Here is a 21,226-nt window from a genome sequence, read left to right on the forward strand (position 1 = left end):
CCGGCCCCTCTCGCGCCCGTTCCGCGGCTCCGGCGGGCCCCGCTCGCCCCCGGCCCCGCTCGTCCCCGGCCCCTCTCGCCCCCGTTCCGCGGCTCCGGCCGGCCCTGCTCGTCCCCGGCCCCTCTCGCCCCCGTTCCGGGGCTCCGGCGGGCCCCGCTCGCCCGGCCCTGCTCGCCCCCGGCCCCGCTCGCCCCTGTTCCGGGGCTCGGGGCGGGGCTCGGCCGCCGCGCGGCGAGAGGCGCCGCGGGGCCTTGTGGGAAGGGCCCAGCCATTGGTCGCCGCCCTTTGAGCGCCGCGCGGATTGGCTGCCGGCGGCGCGCCCTGGGCTGTCACGGGCGCTGATTGGCCGGGCGGCAGAGCGATGTCACCGCCCCGCGCGATGCGGTCACGGAGCCGCGGCCGCGCCCTCGCCCGGCGGTTTGAATGTGAAGCGCAGCCGGAGCGCTCGGAGCCGCCGCCGCCGCCGCCGGGGGGGAGCCGCCAGGTAAGGCCGGGACGCGCTGCTCCGCACGATGATAGGGATGGGGCGGCCCCGTGCACCGGCGGCACCGCGGCCGCCCGCCTGCCAACTCCGCGCTGCGCTCGGCGCTGGGCCCGCGGCGCGGCCACAGGCGCAGCGCACCATGCTGGGCCCTTCCGCCCGCCTCTCGCGGCCCGCGATTGGTCCGAGGCCGCTGGGCCTGCACAGCCCGCGCCCCTCACTGGCTGTGGCAGCTGCCAGTCCGGGCTGCCGCGGGGGAGGGGGACCGAGTTAGTCGGAGGGTTCTGGGGCCGCTCGGGATCTCGGCCGGCCCCCGCCGCGGCCCCGCCGCCCCTCACCGCCCCTCACCGCCCGGCCCGGCCCGGCCCGGCCCCGGCGCTCTGTGCAGGGGCCGCCGCAGGAGGCTGCACGAGCGGAGCAGGCGCGGTCCGGCGCCGGGACGGACGGAGCCGCCCCGACCCTTCCGCGGGTGAACGGCCCGGCGGGCCGCGGGAGGGCGCGGGGCCGGGCCCGCCGCGGAGTCGCGGGCTGCTCCGGTACGGCCGCGGTTCGCGGGAGCGGGGCCGGTCCCGCTGCCGCCGGCCCTGGCCCTGCTGTCTCAGGCCCGCGCTCTGGGGAAGCGGGAAATGCCCCCGGCATCCTCTGAGCCCTGCCAGGATGGCTTTTAGCATCGGATCTGGGTCCTGAACGTTCTTCGGCGCTGGGAGGTGTGCGGGCAGTGCTGGGTGAGGGGATGCACTTATGTGAAGCTCTTCCCGGTCCGAGCCCCAGGGGCACGGCCGCGTTCTGCTGGGTTTGGGTTTCTTTGTAAGTGGTCTGCATTAATTTGACTAAAGTCGGTGATTTATTAAGCACACTTTATGGGTTTTCTGAGGCCTTTTCTGCAGATGCATGCTACAACCCAACACAAGGCATCATATCACTCCAGCCAAAGTACCACTGTTTTACGTGCTGGAAAACAAACATGAAGAGCTAGAGAAGAGAAGGAAATAAGCATATGTAGGTAACAGGTCAAAATATGTTGGTGGGTGTGAATTGGTGAACAAGACTATGGACAAGTAAATCCCAAAAGCACAGGGAAACATGGAAGAGGACTGTTCAAATAGATTTTTACTTCTTGCAAAATATGTTAGGATCTGATTTGCTTATTAACATTCATTTAATTTAAAACGATATTGCTGCTGTCGTTTTAAATTATATAGACGCCATAACTGACATAAAAATTGTGTCATTAAAACTCACTGCCTTTGCAAGCATGCTTATACAGAACTGTTTATTGCACTGGTGATCAGCGTGAAACAACTCCAAAGTGGGACAGGTAAATTTCAGTCAATTGTGCTAAATAGAATCTCCAGAGGAAAAAAGGAAACATTTCCTTCCTCGTAACCTTTGTAGGGAGTGAACTGTGCTGCTGGTGGTGGGAAGGACGGGCAGGATTGATGATGATGTCCAGAGGAACATATCCATTAAAGCACATCTTACTGTCATTGTATTGCTGTAATTTTAATTATTCCAGTGCAGGCTGTGAAGTAAATATATAACTGTGGTACGGATAAGAATATGCGTGGGAGGATAACTAGAGAGGAGCAGTATGGACTTATTGCAGAGTTATTCTGTAAAAAGTATTGCATTTAAATTAGCTCCCACCCTAGTCTGAACTAATTTTACAGGGAGGATAAACTAACTGGCTTTGCCCAGTCTTTTGTCTCTTTTTTAAAGAAAGTATTTTCTTTTGAGATTTCTCTTTAATAAGGAGGTTTTGATTTCTTGAAAAAACTTTGACTCTTCAACACACTTCGAATTGTTTTGTTTACAATTATGTAGGGCAGGACTGTTCAGCTATTTCAGTCAGGAGCAGTTTCTGGGGCTGGCATCAGAACAAAAGCAGAGCCAAGTTCCTGTTGTCCTGAAAGGACAGGAGATCATCTTTTGGCTGTACCTGGTTCATGTCTGCGGGATGCGTAAGCCTTTTCTGGACTTTGGGGTCCATAAACCAGACACTAGCAGTTACCTGTAGCTTGAGAAGGGGAATGTTTGCTGTGCCTGGTGCACCCTGGTTGGGACTGTGCTTGTGAGGTATTGTCCAAAAGAGCTGCTGTTGCCTCTCTGGGATCTGGTGTTAGATGGGTAGATTCAGCATAGATTTCCTGATCTCTGGTTGTAACAAAACTACTTGTGGGTTTCAGGTACTGCCAAAATGGAGCTCAGTGATGCCAATTTACAAACTTTAACTGAGTATCTAAAGAAAACACTAGATCCGGATCCTGCCATAAGGCGTCCTGGTAAGTGATTCTCACGATTGAGAGCAAAAAAGTTCTGTTTCTGTTTGTCTCTCCTGTCTCTGTGTAGCAAACTTCAGTGGATATTTATGCAATAACCTCTTTACAGAAGTTCTCAGTATCCATTTATAATGAAACCCCCCCAAAAAACTACTGAAGGGTGGATATAAATAGAAATAATTTTACCTGCTTTTTCTGATTTTGTTTTTCTGTATTCTTGCTCTTTTTTTTTTGTTTGTTTTTGCACTGTTGTTATTTAAAACAGTGCTGCTGTTCCCAACAAGTGAAGATTTACTTTTCTCGGGTTATGGAAGGGCAAGGAGGCAGTATTTCCCCATCCTGCTGGGGGTCCAGAGCTGTTGTTGACAGCAAGAGTGGTGAGGAGCTGGGGAGCAAAGAAGCTGTGATACCTTTTGTCAGACATGTTCCTGTGAAGCTCTGGGAAGTGTTTGTGTTGGGTATTTTTAACAAACACTTGAGGAATCATAGGATTCCCATTAGAGAAAGCAGTTGAGCTTTTGCTAACCACAGTGTATTCCCTTACAGCGGAAAAGTTCCTTGAATCTGTGGAAGGAAGCCAGAACTATCCGCTGTTACTCTTAACGCTGCTGGAGAAATCACAGGAAAATGTCATCAAAGTTTGTGCTTCTGTAACGTTCAAGAATTATATTAAAAGGAACTGGAGAATTGTAGGTATTCTAGTGAGGAAATGTGCTAAGAACTAATCATCCTTTTAAGGTACAATAAGCAGATCCACATCCAACTCAGTGTCATCTGTGAACCTACTGAGGGAGCCCTTGATCCTCTCATCCAGATCATCAGTAAAGATATTAATCAGTACTGGCCCCAGTACTGAGCCCGGGGGAACCCCATTAGTGACTGATGGTATAGATAAGCATACCTTGAACTTCTGAAATTGCTAACTTTTGATTTAAGTGTGTGGAAAGATGGTAAAAGGGATGTGGGAAGGGTAGTGGTACCATCAGGTTCATGGTATCTCAAGATTGAGTGTCTCCTTGGAGGTGCTTTTCGCTTTTAATTGCTGGATGATTTTTAGGTCTGAACTTCAGTGCTGTCATCACAGATAATGTGACTGTCACTGCTGTCACTGGTTGGGACCAGCCACCTCATTATTTTATGTCTTTAGTAGCAACTTTGCAATTTGCTACTGCTTGGAGCTGCTGACTGACTGGACTTGGAGCTGATTAGTATTTTGAACTAGTTCGATAACTTAAAGTCAGTGTTAGGGTTTTGATTGTGTAACCTGCGCCTTCATGTATGGTCTCTAGAAAGGATGGCTCGAGACAGCTCACACAAAATCAATTTGTGGGGTTGGCAGAGGTGCTGTTTGGTGTGATGGAAGAGGAGACTTGGTTAAATGTGGGGATTTTACTGCCATGTGCACCCATCCTCACTACTGCTCATCTGCTGACCTGAAAAGTTACCCCTTAGGGAAGAGAAAAAAACTTCAAAGTTTTACAGAAGGATATTATTTCTTTCAGCTTTTTTCAGATACTGCTGTTCCAGATTCATTTTGTCATTGAAGGCAGTGTCTCTAACAGGTTTCCTTCATAGGTTCTTCAGCATTGTAATAGTTACATAAATCAGTATAAACAGTTGGTCTCTAAAATGCTGATCATCTCTCATTGCCTGGAGAATGCTGATATGCCCATAACTTAATTATTGTTTTCATTTTAGGTTGAGGATGAACCAAACAAAATATGTGAATCGGACAGAATAGCCATTAAAGCCAACATAGTGCCCTTGATGCTTAGCAGCCCAGAACAAATTCAAAAGCAGGTAATATGTCATTCCTGGTTGTATCCATGAAACTTTGGGAATATTCTAAGCATGTCTAGAGGCTGTGCTTATTGGCAGAGCTCAGTTCCCTTACCAGTGAGCTCAACTTTATCCAAATAACTTTGAGGATATTGTTACAGGTACTTCTACCTACTTCAACATTTCTTTAAGATGATTACTGTGTAATCTTATAGCTAAGTTCTAACATTAGGCAGTTAAACAGTAATTCTAGAAAGTGAGACTATGTAAGCTAAAGGTGAGATTTTTGTATTTGTGTGGAAAGTAGTATATTATTTAATCCAGTGATTTTTGAATCAGACAAGAATAACCAGGATTTTCTGGGATGTTGATAGCATCTGGCATGACTGCTGTGTGCTGTTCTGTCAGTGAAGCTCCATTTCCTTTGCAGTTAAGTGATGCCATCAGTATTATTGGGCGGGAAGACTTCCCTCAGAAGTGGCCAGACCTGCTGACAGAAATGGTGAATCGCTTCCAGAGTGGAGATTTCCACGTCATCAATGGGGTTCTGCGCACTGCCCACTCTCTATTTAAAAGGTACTGCAAATAAAGGAGTTTGTGTATGGATGGTAAAAGTTCTGTTCAGCTGGCATGTTTTACTGTTAGACTTCATTTTGGACATTTACAAAAGCCTATAGTTGTGACTTCTACATACGTCTTTTAAGTAGTTATCAAGTTGTACGCCTTGCAGGGTTTTGAACCATGTTGCTTAGTTCTTGTTTACTGTATTTTTTTCAAGGTTCAGCACAAGACAAAATTCTGTGTGAATTAATTTGGTAATAAATATGAAGACTATTCTGTTTTCATGTGTTTCTCTCTTACTTGTCAGGTACCGCCATGAGTTTAAGTCAAATGAATTATGGACAGAGATCAAACTTGTTCTTGATGCCTTTGCTTTACCCTTGACAAATCTCTTTAAGGTATTTCTTGTTGAGTCATTTCTAAAACAAGTTTCATGTTCTGAATTGCTTGCTTTGGATACCTGTAAAATTAAAACTCAATAATTGCTGTTCGAAACTCTTAAAGGGGTTCAAATTCAAGGCATGAAGTGAGATCTAACAAGACTGATAAGAGGATGAAAAATAACTGTATTTTCTGATTTAAAAAATACATTCATGACACTTTTCAATATTTTTTGTTGGTGTGGGTTTTGTACTTGACAGTCTTGCATCTTTTTCTAGGCAACTATTGAACTTTGCAGCACACATGCAAATGATGCCAGTGCCCTGAAGGTTCTCTTTTCTTCTCTCATTCTAATTGCGAAGCTGTTCTACAGTTTAAATTTTCAGGTGAATATCCTTGTTCTTGGGATAGTTTCACTTTGTCTGAAGAAGCTGGTACTATAGAAATCATTTGAGGCAGCCTTTAAGGCCATTCTTTATGGCAAAAAGAAATATCACCAGTGCATCTGCCGAAGTAAAAGCACAGTAAGGAAGGATTATTTAAGACATTACCTTGGCCCTTTGAAAGCAAAGGTTCAAGAGAGTCTGAACTGGCACTGCTTCAAGGAGGTGTTGTATGGGGCCTCTGAGTAGGAGCAGAGAAAGGCAGGAGTCCAGTGCCTGAGTTTCTGTTCACTGTGCCCCTTTATAAATGTGCCTGTACTGACAGGAGCTGGGTCATGTGGGTGAGAGTCCATTACATGTAGCTCTGTGGCACTGCAGGAGCAGTAATTCTGGGAGCACTGTGAGTTGTCTGGGTTTGGAATCAGATACACATTTTGGACATTACTAAGTGTGCTCTATTGGAAACAGTAAAAAGCTCCCTTGCTGAGGTGACATTTATTTAGTGTCTCAACATGAACACAAGTCTGTGAAGTACAATTGTGCCTGGATTCCTTGGGCTGCTCTTCTGTAGGGGGCAGAAGAATGAGCTGGAGTTAAAAAAGACTTGTGCTCACTTGTTCTGAGAGTTCAGAGGTTATAAGGCTCATTCATTATAAAAATGTGAGCTGTTTAGAGCCTATGCAACTAGTTTATTTGGAGCTAGTTGTACTCCAGGGCTCTGCCAGAACAGTTTTTATTTGGGAGGAGGAAGGGGCACTGTTTCAATTTGAAGATTGTTTTCCACAGGTTACTGTCTCTCAGTAGATTATAAGGTGAATGCACTACTCCCAGTGTAGGTATGTTATCTAAGCAGTGCAGTCAGAAATTAAAATGTAGATACATGCTTTTCTTTCACAGGATCTTCCTGAGTTTTTTGAAGATAACATGGAAACATGGATGACAAACTTTCATAGCCTTTTAACTTTAGATAATAAACTCTTGCAGACTGATGTAAGTACTGTAGGGGAGAGGGTGGACTGACAACTTAGTTCTAATTCTGAACAATGCAGTTTTTTTGTGGGGCAAACAAAGGACTGCGAGAAAATGGAGTTTAAGAGAAGTTGCTCTGCTGTCTAAGGAATTTGAGGTTCAGTTCTTCAAGTTGTATGACAGTTACAGGTATACCCAGCTGTGCACAGAAATCAAATTACCAGTACTCATCACTGAGTTGATTCTTTCAAGAGCAGCTGCTGTAGTAACCTGACCATTAGCATCACAGGGCTCAGGTTTTCTGTATCTGTCAGCTGGTTCTAGAAAACAGGGTATCTTAAAGAACTTGAAACAATTGAACGTAGAGGGCAGGACATCTCTTAAGTACTTCAGTATTTGCTGTCTTGGTCTAGTTAAAGAATCAGTAATTTCACTGGTGAAAGCTGATACCAGGTCAGCAAAGCTCCAGTTGCTTTTGTGCATGTTTTCTGCATTTTAAGTGCTGATGTCTTCCATCATCACATCATCACAACACAGTAGTTTGACACTTGATGGTGCCAAAACAACTCTATGAATTTCTTGACAACACATAGGGAGGCATATTAAGTGTATGTTGTGCTCTGGTTACCCTTCTGCTAAAAGAAGCTTTGCTGCTCTTTTGTCTTGTGTCTGTGGGCAACTCCCAGCACAAGCACTCGTGCAGCTGAACTGGGACAGGCAGTAAAGCTGGAAAGTGGGGGTGGAGGGAAGAGGGGCAGACAGAAGTGGGGTGGTGTTCGGTTGAGTTGTTTTTTTTTAATTCCAGTTCAATTTCCCAGTTCACATTGTGGTTCCATAAACATCTGTGATCTGGGGAAGGAACTTCTACAACTGCTCCAATTAAAGAATCATGATGTACTGGCTTCTAAGTGTATTTTTCAATGCCTTGTATTGTCTTTTTCATATTACATTTGTAAATTAATTTTGTGTGAATTATTGTGTCTGTTTTCAAGTACTTGATATGAAATGTAGGTATGATTTCTAACTTGAAAAGCAGCTTGGGTACAGATTAGCCAAATGCAGTAGTTCTAGGGACACCTGTTTAGGACATGCTAAAATAGTGATCTAAATATTTAACGTAAATACATTGATACTTCTAATGTTTAAGTAGTGTTGAGGTTTGGATGTTTAAGTTCTTAGTTTTGTTTTATGTGAGGATGAAGAGGAAGCTGGATTGCTGGAGCTCTTGAAATCACAAATTTGTGATAATGCTGCTTTGTATGCTCAAAAATATGATGAAGAATTTCAGCCCTACCTGCCACGCTTTGTAACAGCAATCTGGAATCTGTTAGTCACAACCGGCCAGGAAGTGAAGTATGACTTGGTGAGTTGCTAAAATCTGATCTTGTCAAGTTTAATAATAAATCATAAATGGATCAGTCGTACTAAAGTTTTGCCTTCTGTTTGTGGTGCTATAGCTGGTCAGTAACGCGATCCAGTTTCTGGCCTCAGTTTGCGAGAGACCACATTACAAGCATCTGTTTGAAGACCAGAATACATTGACAAGCATCTGTGAAAAAGTTATTGTTCCCAATATGGAATTTAGAGGTAACTTTTTGAGACTTAAATTTTGAAAAACACAACAAAAATCTAACTAATTATCATGACGTGTTACTTTACAGGACTAAGAATTGAGGATTCCCTCTTGTGTACCTTAGTGCTAGATTCAAACCCAAGTTTCTGCAGCAGATTGCTGTCCTGTGGGCTTTGTAGAGTTGTATGAATATATCTAACTTTTCATGTTGAAATCCCAGTGGAGGAAGTCTAGGTCATGTGCCACCAATAAATTTCTACAATTAAAGTGAGTATCTTGAGTAATTCAAGGAGCCTAAATAGGCAGGAATATCAGGCCTACCAAATTGTGGTGTTTAGTTTTCCAGGTTTTGATTCTCACACTGATCCTCTATTTAAAATGCAGTGAAAATATATTGCAGTGATAAGAAGCTTCTCTCTCTTAAGTCTATGACTCTGAAAGCCTCTTCAAATACACCTGGTGTTGAAAATGTGTTGAGATTTTTCTTAGAATCAATACATCAGCCCATGGGTATGAAAAACTAATTTGTGGGACGGAATCTGAAGAGACTAGTCTGGCTGGATATTTCTTGTTAATTAATATTAATGTTATAGAAAGATCCTTGGAAGAAATAGCAAGTTGATAATGATACATCCTTTTACTACAAAAAACAGAGACTTCGGTACTTCAACTTCCATGTATTTTGTGTTTTCAGCGGCTGATGAAGAAGCATTTGAAGATAATTCTGAAGAGTATATAAGAAGGGATTTGGAAGGATCTGGTAATCCACAGATTTATACTAAGAATACTTGGTCTTTAAATATAGCTCTAAAGAGCTGAAGCAATTTACTGAAGCTTTTATAACTTCATTTTGAAATTGAGAAGGTTTCCACACACCACCCCCAGCTGGATTTTATCCAGTCTGTGATCAAGCCTACTGTCACGATATGCTTCTCATAGTGTTTTCTGGTTTGAACAATGTTTTTATAGGGCTTTTTCCTTAATTGGATTGGTATGTCTTCTGCACTGCCCACATTCTCATTTCGGCAAATACAGCCTGTAAGTCAATGCTGAGTAGTAGCCAGTTGTGTATTTAGTTCCTGTGTGTGGAGTTTGAAGTAACAGGGAGAGACTCTTGATGTTGAGGCTGAAATTCTGCCTGGGGTTGCACACAAACTGTGCTCGGGCCAGCTGGCCAGCAGCCAGGCTGGGACATGGCATGTGTTCAGAGCAGTGCCTGCCCTGGGACACGGCTGTGCCAGCCCAGCTGCTGGAGTGCTGGGGGAGGCTGTGCTCTGCAGCCAGGCCAGAGCCCGAGCGAGCCAAACCTGGCTCTGTGTGACTGTCAGCAGTTCACTGACAGACACTTTGGAAGCGATGGCATTTCGTAATAGATTGAAGAGATTACTGTATGCTTGCAGTGGTGGAGAAAATTATTATTAGTGGATGAGAAATACTTATCCAGGATTGGCTGTATTATAGGTATTTGTGAAGTTTTTAAAAAAAATCCACTGTCAGATGTGGTGGGCCAATAGCTGGCTTGTGCTCCAGCCTGCTGCAGTCTGATGGGGGTGAGAGAAGGAGGGCTGAAAGTGAGAAGACTCATGGATAAAGACAGTTTAAGTGAAAGAAAGAGTAAGGAAAGGGGAGAGAAGTTAGTGACTCACCATTGCCTACAGGCAGACTTTTGCCCAGCCTCTCCCTAAGCAATGGCTACTTTCCCCTGAGCCGCCCCCCTCGGTTTTTATTGTTGAACATGTCATAACAGCATGGAATGTCCTGCTGGTCAGTTTGGATTAGCTGCCCAGGTTGTCCCCTCCCAGCTCCTTGCCTGCCCCAAACCACTTGCTGGGAAGGCAAAGCACAGGAGGAAGAGGAAGCCCTGACACTGTGACAGTGCTCTTCGGCCGCAGCCAAACCCTGGGTGTTACCAGCAGCTTCAGTCATTGGTACAAAACACGGCACCAAATGGGCCACTAGGGCAAAAAAGAGCTCCCTCCCAGCCAGAGCCAGTACCTTTGGGTGCATAATGTCCAGCCAGTACCAGCCCCCCGCATGCCTGCTGCCGCTGCTCGGGGGCAGGTGTCCCTTCTCCTTGTTGTGCGAGTTGTCCAGTTGTGACAGTAAATAAAAGGCTTACAGGTGTTCTTACACAGCAGTGTGGACGGTTGCAATAATTAACATGGGGTGGGGCTGTAACTTGAGAAGCTGTTACTGTTTTGATTATTTTGTTTATTAATATGAAAAGCTGTCTGCTTTCTCATATCCTAAGAATCTTTGCTTCTTGTGCAGATATTGACACCAGGCGCAGAGCAGCTTGTGATCTGGTCAGAGGCTTGTGCAAATTTTTTGAAGGACCTGTAACAGGGATTTTTTCTGGATATGTTAATTCTATGCTGCAAGAATATGCAAAGAATCCATCTGTTAACTGGAAGCACAAAGATGCAGCTATTTACCTTGTAACATCTTTGGCATCCAAAGCTCAGACACAGAAGGTATTTGTACATTTTATTCATTGTAACCTGTCTGCATTCAGATATTACAGTGCAGATGAGGCCTGACGTTCGTTTCAGCTGCTTCAGAAAGGGAGTAACTGTGTGTGCAGTAGCTCACCTTGATGAGGTGAAAAGCTGCTCTTTATATGATCCTATCACAGTTGGTGCTATCTGACCTTCAGGTAGATGAGGCGCAGTGTGGCCCTGCGGCAGGCCTGACTGGCATGTGGGATCCAGCTAGGCAAAGAAACAAAACTGCCTCAACTCTGGAGCCTCTGAGCTCTGAGTGGTCCTGAGGCACTCTGGAAGCCATGGAAGGCAAATAGAGCTTTACAGAAAATGATCAGACGTGTTAAGCAGACTAAAAGGAATTTAAATGACTCTTGGAGTTCTTGATATTTCACAATATTTCCTGCGACTTCAATGTTGGATTTTGAATGACATGTGAATGCTAATGGAATGTGAATGGCTGGAAATGGATCTCATTACTTGCTGATAGGGTGGAGACGCTGAAAAAGAACAGCTGGGCTAACCTGTATTTGGAAACAGGAGCATTGTATCAAATGTCCTATGGAACAAGTTTAGATGTACTGCTAGATATTTTAAATGCTGTTACAGTTCAAATCTCAGTGTCTTTAGAAGACAGATTTGAGGCAAACATAGTAAAATGTGTGCATCATTTTATGCAATTTTGCTAAAGGTTCTCAGTCTTCTCCTGATGCCAGGTGTATACTGCTGCCCAGCAGTTGTTAGTGATGTGTAATGGGAACCAGTCTGGTAGCATTTGGGAAACTGCAAAGTTTGTGTCTTTTTCTACGCTATTTAATGGCAAATACGGACTAATTTAGAACACTTGTAAAATCTCCATCTAAAAATCCTGGTTTAAAAAGAGGTTGCATTTTTTGTAAGAGAAAACTAATAGTAATTTTTTAAAATAAGTAAGAAAACTAGCAGCTTATATGTCAGCATATAAAAGTAAGTTGTTTTTGCTTCTTCCAGCACGGCATAACACAGGCCAATGAACTCGTTAATCTGACAGAATTCTTTGTGAATCACATTCAACCTGACTTAAAGTCTGCTACTGGTAAGTTAATGTTAATTTTGGTAGGGTATTTTTGTGATATTTATCATAACCTTGACAGCGACCATTGTTTGTGAAGTCTCAAGCATTCCTTTATTAGCAGAATCTCTGGGACAGGCTCTTAACACCTGGTGCAGAGTAATTCATTTTTGTTTGGCCAGCACTGAAGGAGCTCTTGCAGCAAGGTGGATTGCCACCTCACCACCTGCTCTCTGCAAGATCAGGGCATGTATACACATGGTTGCTATCAGCTATGTGCTTAAACTTGTTGAATCAAAGTAATTTTATTTCTGTATTTGAGATCTTATGGTAAACTTCTATGCTCTACAAAACCCTGAGAAGTTAAAATACTGAGGCCCTATTATGAGGTTGTGGATGTCTAGATTCAAACCACGTGGTTTATTTTACACTTTAACAATTATCTTACTACAGCTGAAGCATAGTGGGTTGTCTCAAAATGTGTAATTGAAGGCTGCTGAAATTGAAACAAGAAGATGAATTTCATCTGAGCTGGACTGTACTTTTAATGGTACTGGGATGTGATTTGTACCTAAAACTGATATTCTAACAGTGCCCATACAAAAGTGCAGGAACTAAGAAATGTAGAAAAACATTGTCTGTATTATTTTCTACAGGGGAAAATTATTTCGTAGAGTCAAGTGACACTTGTGTATGTAGTACATGTTCAATAATCACATTTGTATGAGGAGTATCAACGAAGTTTGCATTTTTTTCTATTTCAGTGAATGAATTCCCTGTGCTAAAAGCAGATGGTATCAAATATATCATGATTTTTAGAAACCAAGTAAGTTTTTCTTTCACTCTTATGGAAAAACATATTGTAGGTTGTTACTTTATACTTGCCAAGCCTAATTTATCGCACTTGGCCATATGCTAACTCAACAGGTGTTTGATAGTCATATACAACACTTCATGCTGAATTTTTAGTTTAGAAAGTAAATGATATTGTTATAAATATCCAATTAACATGTAGTCTATTGCTGTCCATATGCTGTGGGAACACTGAATATCTTAGCTGCTTAATTCTGTGACACACTCAGATGTTTCCAAGTCAGTGTTAATCCAAAGACCCTTGATTGCTTGTATCATTGCAGTAGTTGTTACAGAGTACAGCAGTTTTGTCCTTAATATTTTCTGATTCATGAGATTGGGTGAGAAAATATGTTGCATATTATTCTAAATTCTGGATTACCTTTATTAATTTCTTAGGCAATATATGTGATACTGTTTTTTTTTAAACCTTGATATTTTTAATTACCTATTAATATAAAGTAAAATCCATTGTACCACTAGTGTTCAGGGGAAGTATGCAAGCCATGACAGAAGTAGGTACCTCCTGGTTGTCAAGATGTGAAGGAGCAACAGGAGGAGCCTCCCAAGATACCTCCCTCTGCCAAGCTCTGCGTGTCACTGATGAGCTTGGCTGTGCTCTAGAGTTGAACCATCTGTATTTTTTAACATACTTATGATTTGTTGCTATACTTTTGTAGGTACCAAAAGAACAACTGCTGGTGTCTATTCCTCTCTTAATCAATCATCTCCAAGCAGAAAGTATTGTGGTCCATACCTATGCAGCCCATGCTCTTGAAAGACTGTTTACCATGAGAGGGACAAATAATGCTACCCTGTAAGTTTTCAAGCAGAAATAAATTCATTACTAATAGATTTTGTGTATTAAGGATGAGAAATACCTGTAGGGGATCCTTTGTGTCATATATTATGGTATTGTATAAGGCTTGAAGTTTGGGACTCTCATCATTGAAGAGCTGTGTTTCATTTAACAGCATTACAGCTGCAGAGATGGCACCGTTTGTAGAAGTGCTGTTAACAAACCTTTTCAAAGCTCTGACACTTCCTGGCTCATCTGAAAATGAATACATTATGAAAGGTAAATGCCTAAAAAGTCCTGCAATATAAGAATAATTTGGTTAACTTGAGGTAAAGGCTTACAGTTACAGGTTCCTGACATTTTTATTTGCAAAGCCTATTTTATGCAAATGTTGAAGAGTCTGCAGTTGCTTATCAGTTGTGTCAAGTCATCTTCAACTAAACTTAGGGTACCAAGGAGAAACGCTAAACATAATGGTACTAAGTTATTTCTTAATGGTACTCTTGTAGTCAGGACAGCTCCCTGGACAGTGTCAGGGCGAGGTCTGGTCATGGCGAGGACATGTGGCCATGGCTAGTGAAAGGATAGATTTATCATGGCTAAGGGGGTGCTGAGATCTGAGACTTGCCCAGGACAAGTGATGGCCTCTGTAAAGTTACTTGATCTCCTGTGTTCATCTCTAGAATGAGAATAAGGAAGGTTTGTTTTATGCTTTGTCACAATTATAGATGGAATGTTCTTGCAGCCGGTGCTCTTTGTTCCGTACCTAATTCCTTTGGATCCTGTTTTAACAGTAAAAGATAAAGGATTTAGGCGTATTCTGAGTGGCAGTGTATTTTGTCTTCAGAAGCTAAAGTTTTCCATTTATTTGCAGCCATCATGAGGAGTTTTTCTCTACTGCAGGAGTCCATCATTCCATACATCCCTTCTGTCATCACACAGCTCACACAGAAACTGCTGGCTGTCAGTAAGGTAAAGAAACAGAGCAAAAGGGTCACCTTTTACCTTTTAGAGCAGTCATGCTGAGGACCTAAGTCCTGTTGGTGGTGTTCTGTTAGAATACTCTAAATAGTTCAGTATTTTCTAATGCAGTTAATTTGAAATAGCATTGCAGTGAGGTACTGGCTTCCTTTTAGAACATAGATCATTCTTCCTGCTCTCATTCTTCTGCTCCTGATCTGGAATTTAGAAGCATCATATGAAGAGCAGCATACAGCTCTTTCTGTAATGCTAGTTTGTTGTAGTATAAATTCTTGCTTGTGCAGAGGCCACCAGTACAATAATTGGTTTTATCACAACTGCTGTGTTCTTTGTCCATGAAACTTCTGAAGCTAATAATAATTGGCATTGAAGTGTGGGATTGAATTAAATACATTACCCTTCTGCTTTAGGTGGGTAAAATTCTCTTCGTTTTTTATTTAGACTTGTCAAATTCTTAACCATTGACAATAGGGAATGCCTTAGAATACCTTCATTGATTGTCCAGAAAACTGCTTCTCTGTACAGTTTAAACTCAGCTGCAGCTTATAAGGAGTATTCAATAGAGAATTGACTGGACACTTGAAAGATGAAAAAATAATCTTTTTCTGGTTCTTGTTCTGTGGTCTTTTAACTGTGTGGTAGTTTATATAGAGCTTCTGAAAAACACTTGCTACAAAAAAAAACCCTCTCCTTTATGGAATTAATTTTGTAAGCAATTTATGTATATTAATACACAAATTACAAGTATCCCTAGTCCGAAATGCTACTTTATTTAGTCTTCAGTTGAAAAAAATATATTTAGCAAAAAAGTGACTTGTCTGCGAGTTTGGGTTGATTTATCTGTTTATAACTTGTTTTCAGAATCCCAGCAAACCTCACTTTAACCATTATATGTTTGAGTCCATCTGCTTGTCGATAAGGATAACGTGCAAGGCAAACCCAGAGGCAGTGGGGAGCTTTGAGGAGGCTTTGTTCCTGGTGTTCACAGAGATCCTGCAGAATGATGTGCAAGGTAAGGATAGTCAGTGAGTGCCTGTGCTCTCTGCACTGGGGTTGGCTTCTAGGATGGCTTTTTCTATGGCAGGCTTTTTGTAGCACAGGAAATTCAAGGGGAGAAACAACATTTTCACAGTCCGAAAGTGTTTAGATTGTTCATAGGGTACGTCAACAGCATTCACTTATTTTAAATTGCATTCTTAAAATACCTAGCAATCACTGCTCCAAAGCCTCTTAATATTATTCTTAGTTCTATTGCCTTTTTTCTAGTAGTTTGGTTTTTTTATGTTCTGGAACATTAACGGGGGTAGAGGAAATAGAAATTCCTCTACCCGTTGATATTTCAGAACATAAAAAAGATTGTATAGATGCAATGCTTGTTAATTTTTGGAATAATTACATATGGGAAGATATGATTCTTCAGAGTTTTATTCATTGAAATATTTGTGATAATATCTAAATTGTGGGTTCAATCCATAGATACGTGGTTTCTGGGAACTGACAGTGACCATGTTGTCTTACTTTGTAAATGTCACCATTTCTCTTCCAGAGTTCATTCCCTATGTGTTTCAAGTGATGTCACTACTTCTGGAAATGCATAAGAATGAAATCCCATCATCTTATATGGCATTGTTTCCCCATCTGCTCCAGCCAGTTCTCTGGGAAAGGACAGGAAACATTCCCCCTCTGGTCAGGCTCCTGCAGGCTTACCTAGAGCGGGGTGCCAGCACCATCGCCAGCGCTGCCGCTGACAAAATCGTGAGTTCCTGGGGCAGAGTCACAGTGTTGGCCTGGAGACATGGTGATCTGAGGTTCCACATTGTGAGGAACTCCAGCAAACAGCTGGTTTGTGCAGAGTTTGGTGCTTACTTACAAAGACAGACTAATACTCTGAATGTAGCTTTTTGGGTGTTTTTCTATTACATGGCTAAGATGAATTCTAGGCTATTATGCTTTTGTCAACTGAGATGAAAAATTCCAGCTTTTAATTCTTGCAAGCAGGTAAGTTTCCACAGTTTTCTTGTCTTGTTTGCCTCATGTTAAACATGTGCATAATGAGAGCTCTCAGGTTCTGTTCAGAACAGTCTTGAGAAGAGTGAGTGAGAAGAAGCCAAAATGTGTCTTCCTTGGCCTGAACCATAAAACTGAATCCTGGCTTAGGTTATGAAGGCTTTTGCTGTGGTTTATGCCTTAGGTGGTAATGGTTAATTTTCTTGTAGGGTCACATGAAGAATTGTTGTCTAGGATTTTATATCTGTTTTTCTTGCAGCCTGGATTGTTAGGTGTGTTCCAGAAGTTGATTGCCTCTAAAGCTAATGATCATCAAGGGTTCTATCTTCTAAACAGTATCATTGAGCATATGCCTCCGTGAGTATGAGCTGAAATTACATTTAAAGCTAACTTCTGTAGACTTTAATTATGAAGTGTATGAACATGCCAAATGCTAATTTTTAACAACTAAAAACATCACATTTTTCAGTCAGATAGATTTGAACAATTCTATATATGTTTTCTGTGAACGGACATTAGTAAAATCCTTGTGTGACTTGAATAACTATCCTTTTTAATTTCCAGTGAATCAGTTGACCAGTACAGGAAACAGATCTTCATTCTCCTATTCCAAAGACTTCAAAATTCCAAAACAACAAAATTTATCAAAAGTAAGTTCCTTGCTCTGTGGAAAGCTCTGGTGACAGCAGCAGTTCAAAGGTGCAGCTGTGCAGAACAAGTGCCCTGTCGCGCCCTGCGGATCCGCGCACGCAGGGACAGTGCTGACTCCTAGGACTTTTGCAAATTATTTGTCATCAAGAGGGGTGTATGGGGCAGTCACCATAGCAGGTGACACTTCATGAAAGTGAGGGAATGGAATTAAAATAATGAACAGGACTTGCGTATTTGTATTTCTCTTCCTTTCCTAGTGTGTGATGTCATTATTGAAAATGTCTACATTTAATCTCCAGCCAATAGCAGCAAACTCCCTCTCGTGCAGCACAGCAATACTGACCACATGTCCTGTAGTTACCTGTAGTTGTGTTAGTCCTGTGAAATATTCCATGCTTGTGTCATTTTGGCCTTAGTATGACTAAATTTATTGATAAGGTTTTATGTTAAACTGGCAAAGCTGTGACAGATTATTGCAATGCATATTCTGGTTATTCAGGCTGTCACAAGAAGATTGTCACAGTTATTAAATTATTTTAATGATACTATCACTGCCCAAATTATGCAGTGTCCATTACTTAGCCCTATGAAATCTGGTTAATGCCATCTGATAGGAACAAGAAGTATAAAGTTGCTTATAGTGATCTTCCACAAATAAAGTTAAAGTGCTGCTTTTAATATACTGCACCTGTGCAAAGGGGCTCATATCTCACCTCAGAGTCTGCATTGTGTGAAGTTTTCTGTTAAAAGTACAGTTTTTGGAAGAGATTCTTTGGTTCCTGATCTGAAAAAAATTGCAAATGGCTTTTCTAATGCCTTTTTATAACCGCTATGAGAGGAAAAAGGAATAACTCTTGTCTTGTTTTACCACCTTGTTTTTGTGTCGTGGTATGTGAAAAGCTCAGTTTTCACACAAATTTCAAGGCAGCAAGTTCACATACTTCACTTAAACTGAACACGTATAAAGACTGCCATTTCTATCCCCTTGAAAAACATGGAATGTATTTTGCTGCTTACTCTAAAGCTATTCTTTTGTTTTCACATTAAGTTTTACTTTGCCCTTTTTCTTGTTACAGGTTTCCTTGTCTTCATTAACTTGTATTGTGTAAGATATGGGGCCTTAGCTCTGCAAGAAATATTTGACAGCATACAGCCAAAGTTAGTATATTTTGTTTGTTTGGGTTATATTTAATACGGCTGTGTTTATCTTTTAAAGTAAGAAAGAGTTGTCTGTTTAGCTAGACTATCTGACTACATTTATCACTAATTTGAGTGGCCAGATGTTTCTCTTAATGTGGTTCATTTATTTGTCTAGAAAGTCTTTTTTTCTGAATTTCTGACCACAGTACCTCACTGATAGTTCAAGTTACTAATCTAAGAAGATTATAAAAAGGAAAGATTGATGTTTTTAGTCGTTATCCTTCGTGAAAAGTTTGTATGTGCAAATGTCTACTGCAACAGGGCAACATCTTAACAAATTGTCTGTTTTTTCTATTCCCTAGTGATTCATGTTGTTTCTGGTTTTCTTGTCACCCTAAGACTGATGAGGCTTTCTAATACTTTTTCTCTCAATGTCACCATAGGATGTTTGGAATGGTGTTGGAGAAAATTATAATTCCTGAAATCCAGAAAGTGTCTGGACAAGTTGAAAAGAAAATCTGTGCTGTTGGCATTACAAAAATATTAACAGAATGTCCTCCCATGATGGACACTGAGTACACCAAGCTGTGGTAGGTAACACACTTCTTCAGGCTGTGCTAGTGAGGCTGTTGGAGTTGTTGAAAATGGGAGCTCAGACCAAAATACATCCTTGTTGGAAACTCCATTGTGATCTCCTCAGACCCACAAGGCTGTTTCAGGCCTTTCATGCTGCTTCTGTTTCTCAACAAATGAAACTGTATTTTCAGAGAGGATGACAGAACTGGTTTGAGATGGCATGGATTTGGCTAGCTGGACCTGCATTTAGGGAAATAGTCTGCTTTCCTCCAGCTTGTATTCTTTCTGAAAAGCTAGGCCCAGTTTTGACTTACAGCTCTCTAGTCAGGAGACCTGAGCATATTCATAACCTTGCAGAGAAACTGCAATATCTTAGCTTGAGAGTGGAATTTTGGGGGAAGGTACCAGGGAAGTTTGACTGTGAACCAGTCAGGCATGCCTGGTAGTTTGAATTTGATGACAATCACTGGATCTCAGACTAGATCCCTGAACTAGAACTTTGTTTTTAATATACTCAGAGGAAAGTTGTGATCTGGAAAATCACTGCTCTTTTTAGGTAGGTTTCATGACCGTTTGATCTGATAAATACATACATTGCTCATGCTGTTGATAGGAGTACCCACATTATGCCTGTAAAATATTCAGACCCCCAGTTCTTCTGGTCCAGCATACCTTGGGCATTTACAATTTCAGTAGCCAAGCAAGTACCTGCAAAGACTAAATTATAAGGGCTCCCAAATAACTTGAGCCTGTCCTAACATATTCTAAGCACTCCAATTTTGCCCTCCCCTCTTTGCTCCCAGGATTCCTTTGCTGCAGGCCCTCATTGGCCTCTTTGAGTTGCCTGAGGATGACACGATCCCTGACGAGGAACACTTCATTGACATAGAAGATACTCCAGGCTATCAGACTGCATTCTCCCAGCTAGCCTTTGCTGGGAAGAAAGAACACGATCCTGTAGGTCAAATGGTGAACAATCCTAGAATCCATCTGGCACAGTCTCTCCACAAACTGTCTACAGCGTGCCCAGGCAGGGTAGGTGACTTGTGCACTTGCATGCTGATGCTGCATTGTGCACAGAAGAAATGCCTTCGTGAGAAGGGGGCCCTTTGCTGATGTTTGATCATGAGCAAAATGAAGTGGGTCATAACTAGAATGCAAGATCGTGCTGTTTTATTCTTCATTGGAATATAGCTTTTTGTAAGGTTTTTCTTCAGGAGCCTTAGGCTTTATTTTCACAGCACGTAGTTTTGCAATAAGCTTAAATATGCCATTTTTAAAAAGAAAATTTACACACTTGATGGTCTATAACTCATATGTGTCTTGAGTTTGATTGGTTGCACACACCTGTTGAATTCAGACAGCTCATATAAAATTAGACAAGGTGAATCTACAGTTAACTCTTTTAGCCCATATCATGTTTGTTTCCCCCAGGATGTTGGTAAGTAAAGATTGCCTGCCGCTTTCCCCGTGGGTGACGGCTGCTCTGTGTCTGGGTTTGTACTGTGGGTGACAGCAGCGGGGGGCTCGTGCTGCACTCACTGACACCTCTGCTCCCCTGTGCCTCAGGTCCTGTCCATGCTGAGCACCAGCCTGAACGCAGAAGCACTGCAGTATCTCCAGGGATACCTCCAGGCTGCAAGTGTGAGTCTGCTCTGAGCTGCACAGACTCCACAAGCAAGATCAAAAGCTGGTTGGTTATGCTGAAGGTCGACACTGACTTTTTTATAGCAGAGCTCAGACAATGAAAAAGCTGCTTGAAATTGTATTGCAGATTCCATCTTGTAAAAGATAGGTGTGGCTTTAAGCTGAAACTGAAGAATTTGATGGTTTGTGTACTCATAAAGTTGGCTAACTTCCATTCCCAGTTTAATTTCAAGGGAATAGTCATAGCAGTTTGTTATGGGATTGATTTGAAATCTGCATCTGCAGTGTTTGGATAATATTTGGAAATGTGTGGAGAGCCCTGGCTGTAGAAACTCACTTCAGTCACTAAAATTCCTTTTCATTTTAATGTTGTCCTTTGTATTTCTTTTGTCTTTCCTTAAACTTTATCTGAATTGTGAATAAATAAGAAGTACTTGTTTAAAATGCCTGTCACTGTGCTCTTACTGTTTCAGAAGAATATAGTTGTTTTAAAAAAAGATGTTTTACGCTTAGGATAGAATATGAAATAGTAGGACTGTCAAGGAGTGCCCTGCCAGCTGTGTGCAGCTGTGGGCGCTGCAGGAGTGCACTGCCAGCCGTGTGCAGCTGTGGGTGCTGCCAGCTGTGTGCAGC

The 21,226-nt window shown here is 42.2% G+C and overlaps 1 protein-coding gene across 3 annotated transcripts; it reads left to right on the forward strand.

Annotated features, from left to right (window-relative positions):
* Positions 1-388: 388 nt before the first annotated feature.
* CSE1L (chromosome segregation 1 like) lies at positions 389-21,028 on the forward strand. Of its 3 annotated transcripts, XM_084217801.1 has the most exons (26): positions 418-484; positions 1,356-1,480; positions 2,668-2,763; positions 3,307-3,449; positions 4,459-4,560; positions 4,970-5,115; positions 5,408-5,498; positions 5,760-5,867; positions 6,762-6,854; positions 8,029-8,196; positions 8,291-8,420; positions 9,101-9,166; positions 10,678-10,880; positions 11,880-11,964; positions 12,705-12,766; positions 13,473-13,609; positions 13,767-13,870; positions 14,466-14,563; positions 15,434-15,584; positions 16,119-16,327; positions 16,839-16,936; positions 17,144-17,229; positions 18,307-18,388; positions 18,814-18,960; positions 19,750-19,981; positions 20,516-21,028. In XM_084217801.1, exons 3-26 carry the CDS (start codon positions 2,679-2,681, stop codon positions 20,603-20,605), a joined length of 2,916 nt encoding a protein of 971 aa, XP_084073927.1. In that variant the 5' UTR covers positions 418-484; positions 1,356-1,480; positions 2,668-2,678; the 3' UTR covers positions 20,606-21,028. The 3 variants fall into 3 exon arrangements, with proteins under 3 accessions (XP_084073926.1, XP_084073927.1, XP_084073925.1); XM_084217800.1 differs by lacking the exon at positions 1,356-1,480 and having other exon boundaries at positions 389-484; XM_084217799.1 differs by lacking the exons at positions 418-484; positions 1,356-1,480 and adding an exon at positions 2,349-2,442.
* Positions 21,029-21,226: the final 198 nt, after the last annotated feature.

This window comes from Fringilla coelebs (assembly GCF_963513975.1).
Source record: "Fringilla coelebs genome assembly, chromosome: 18".
In the NCBI taxonomy this organism is placed as follows: domain Eukaryota; kingdom Metazoa; phylum Chordata; class Aves; order Passeriformes; family Fringillidae; genus Fringilla; species Fringilla coelebs.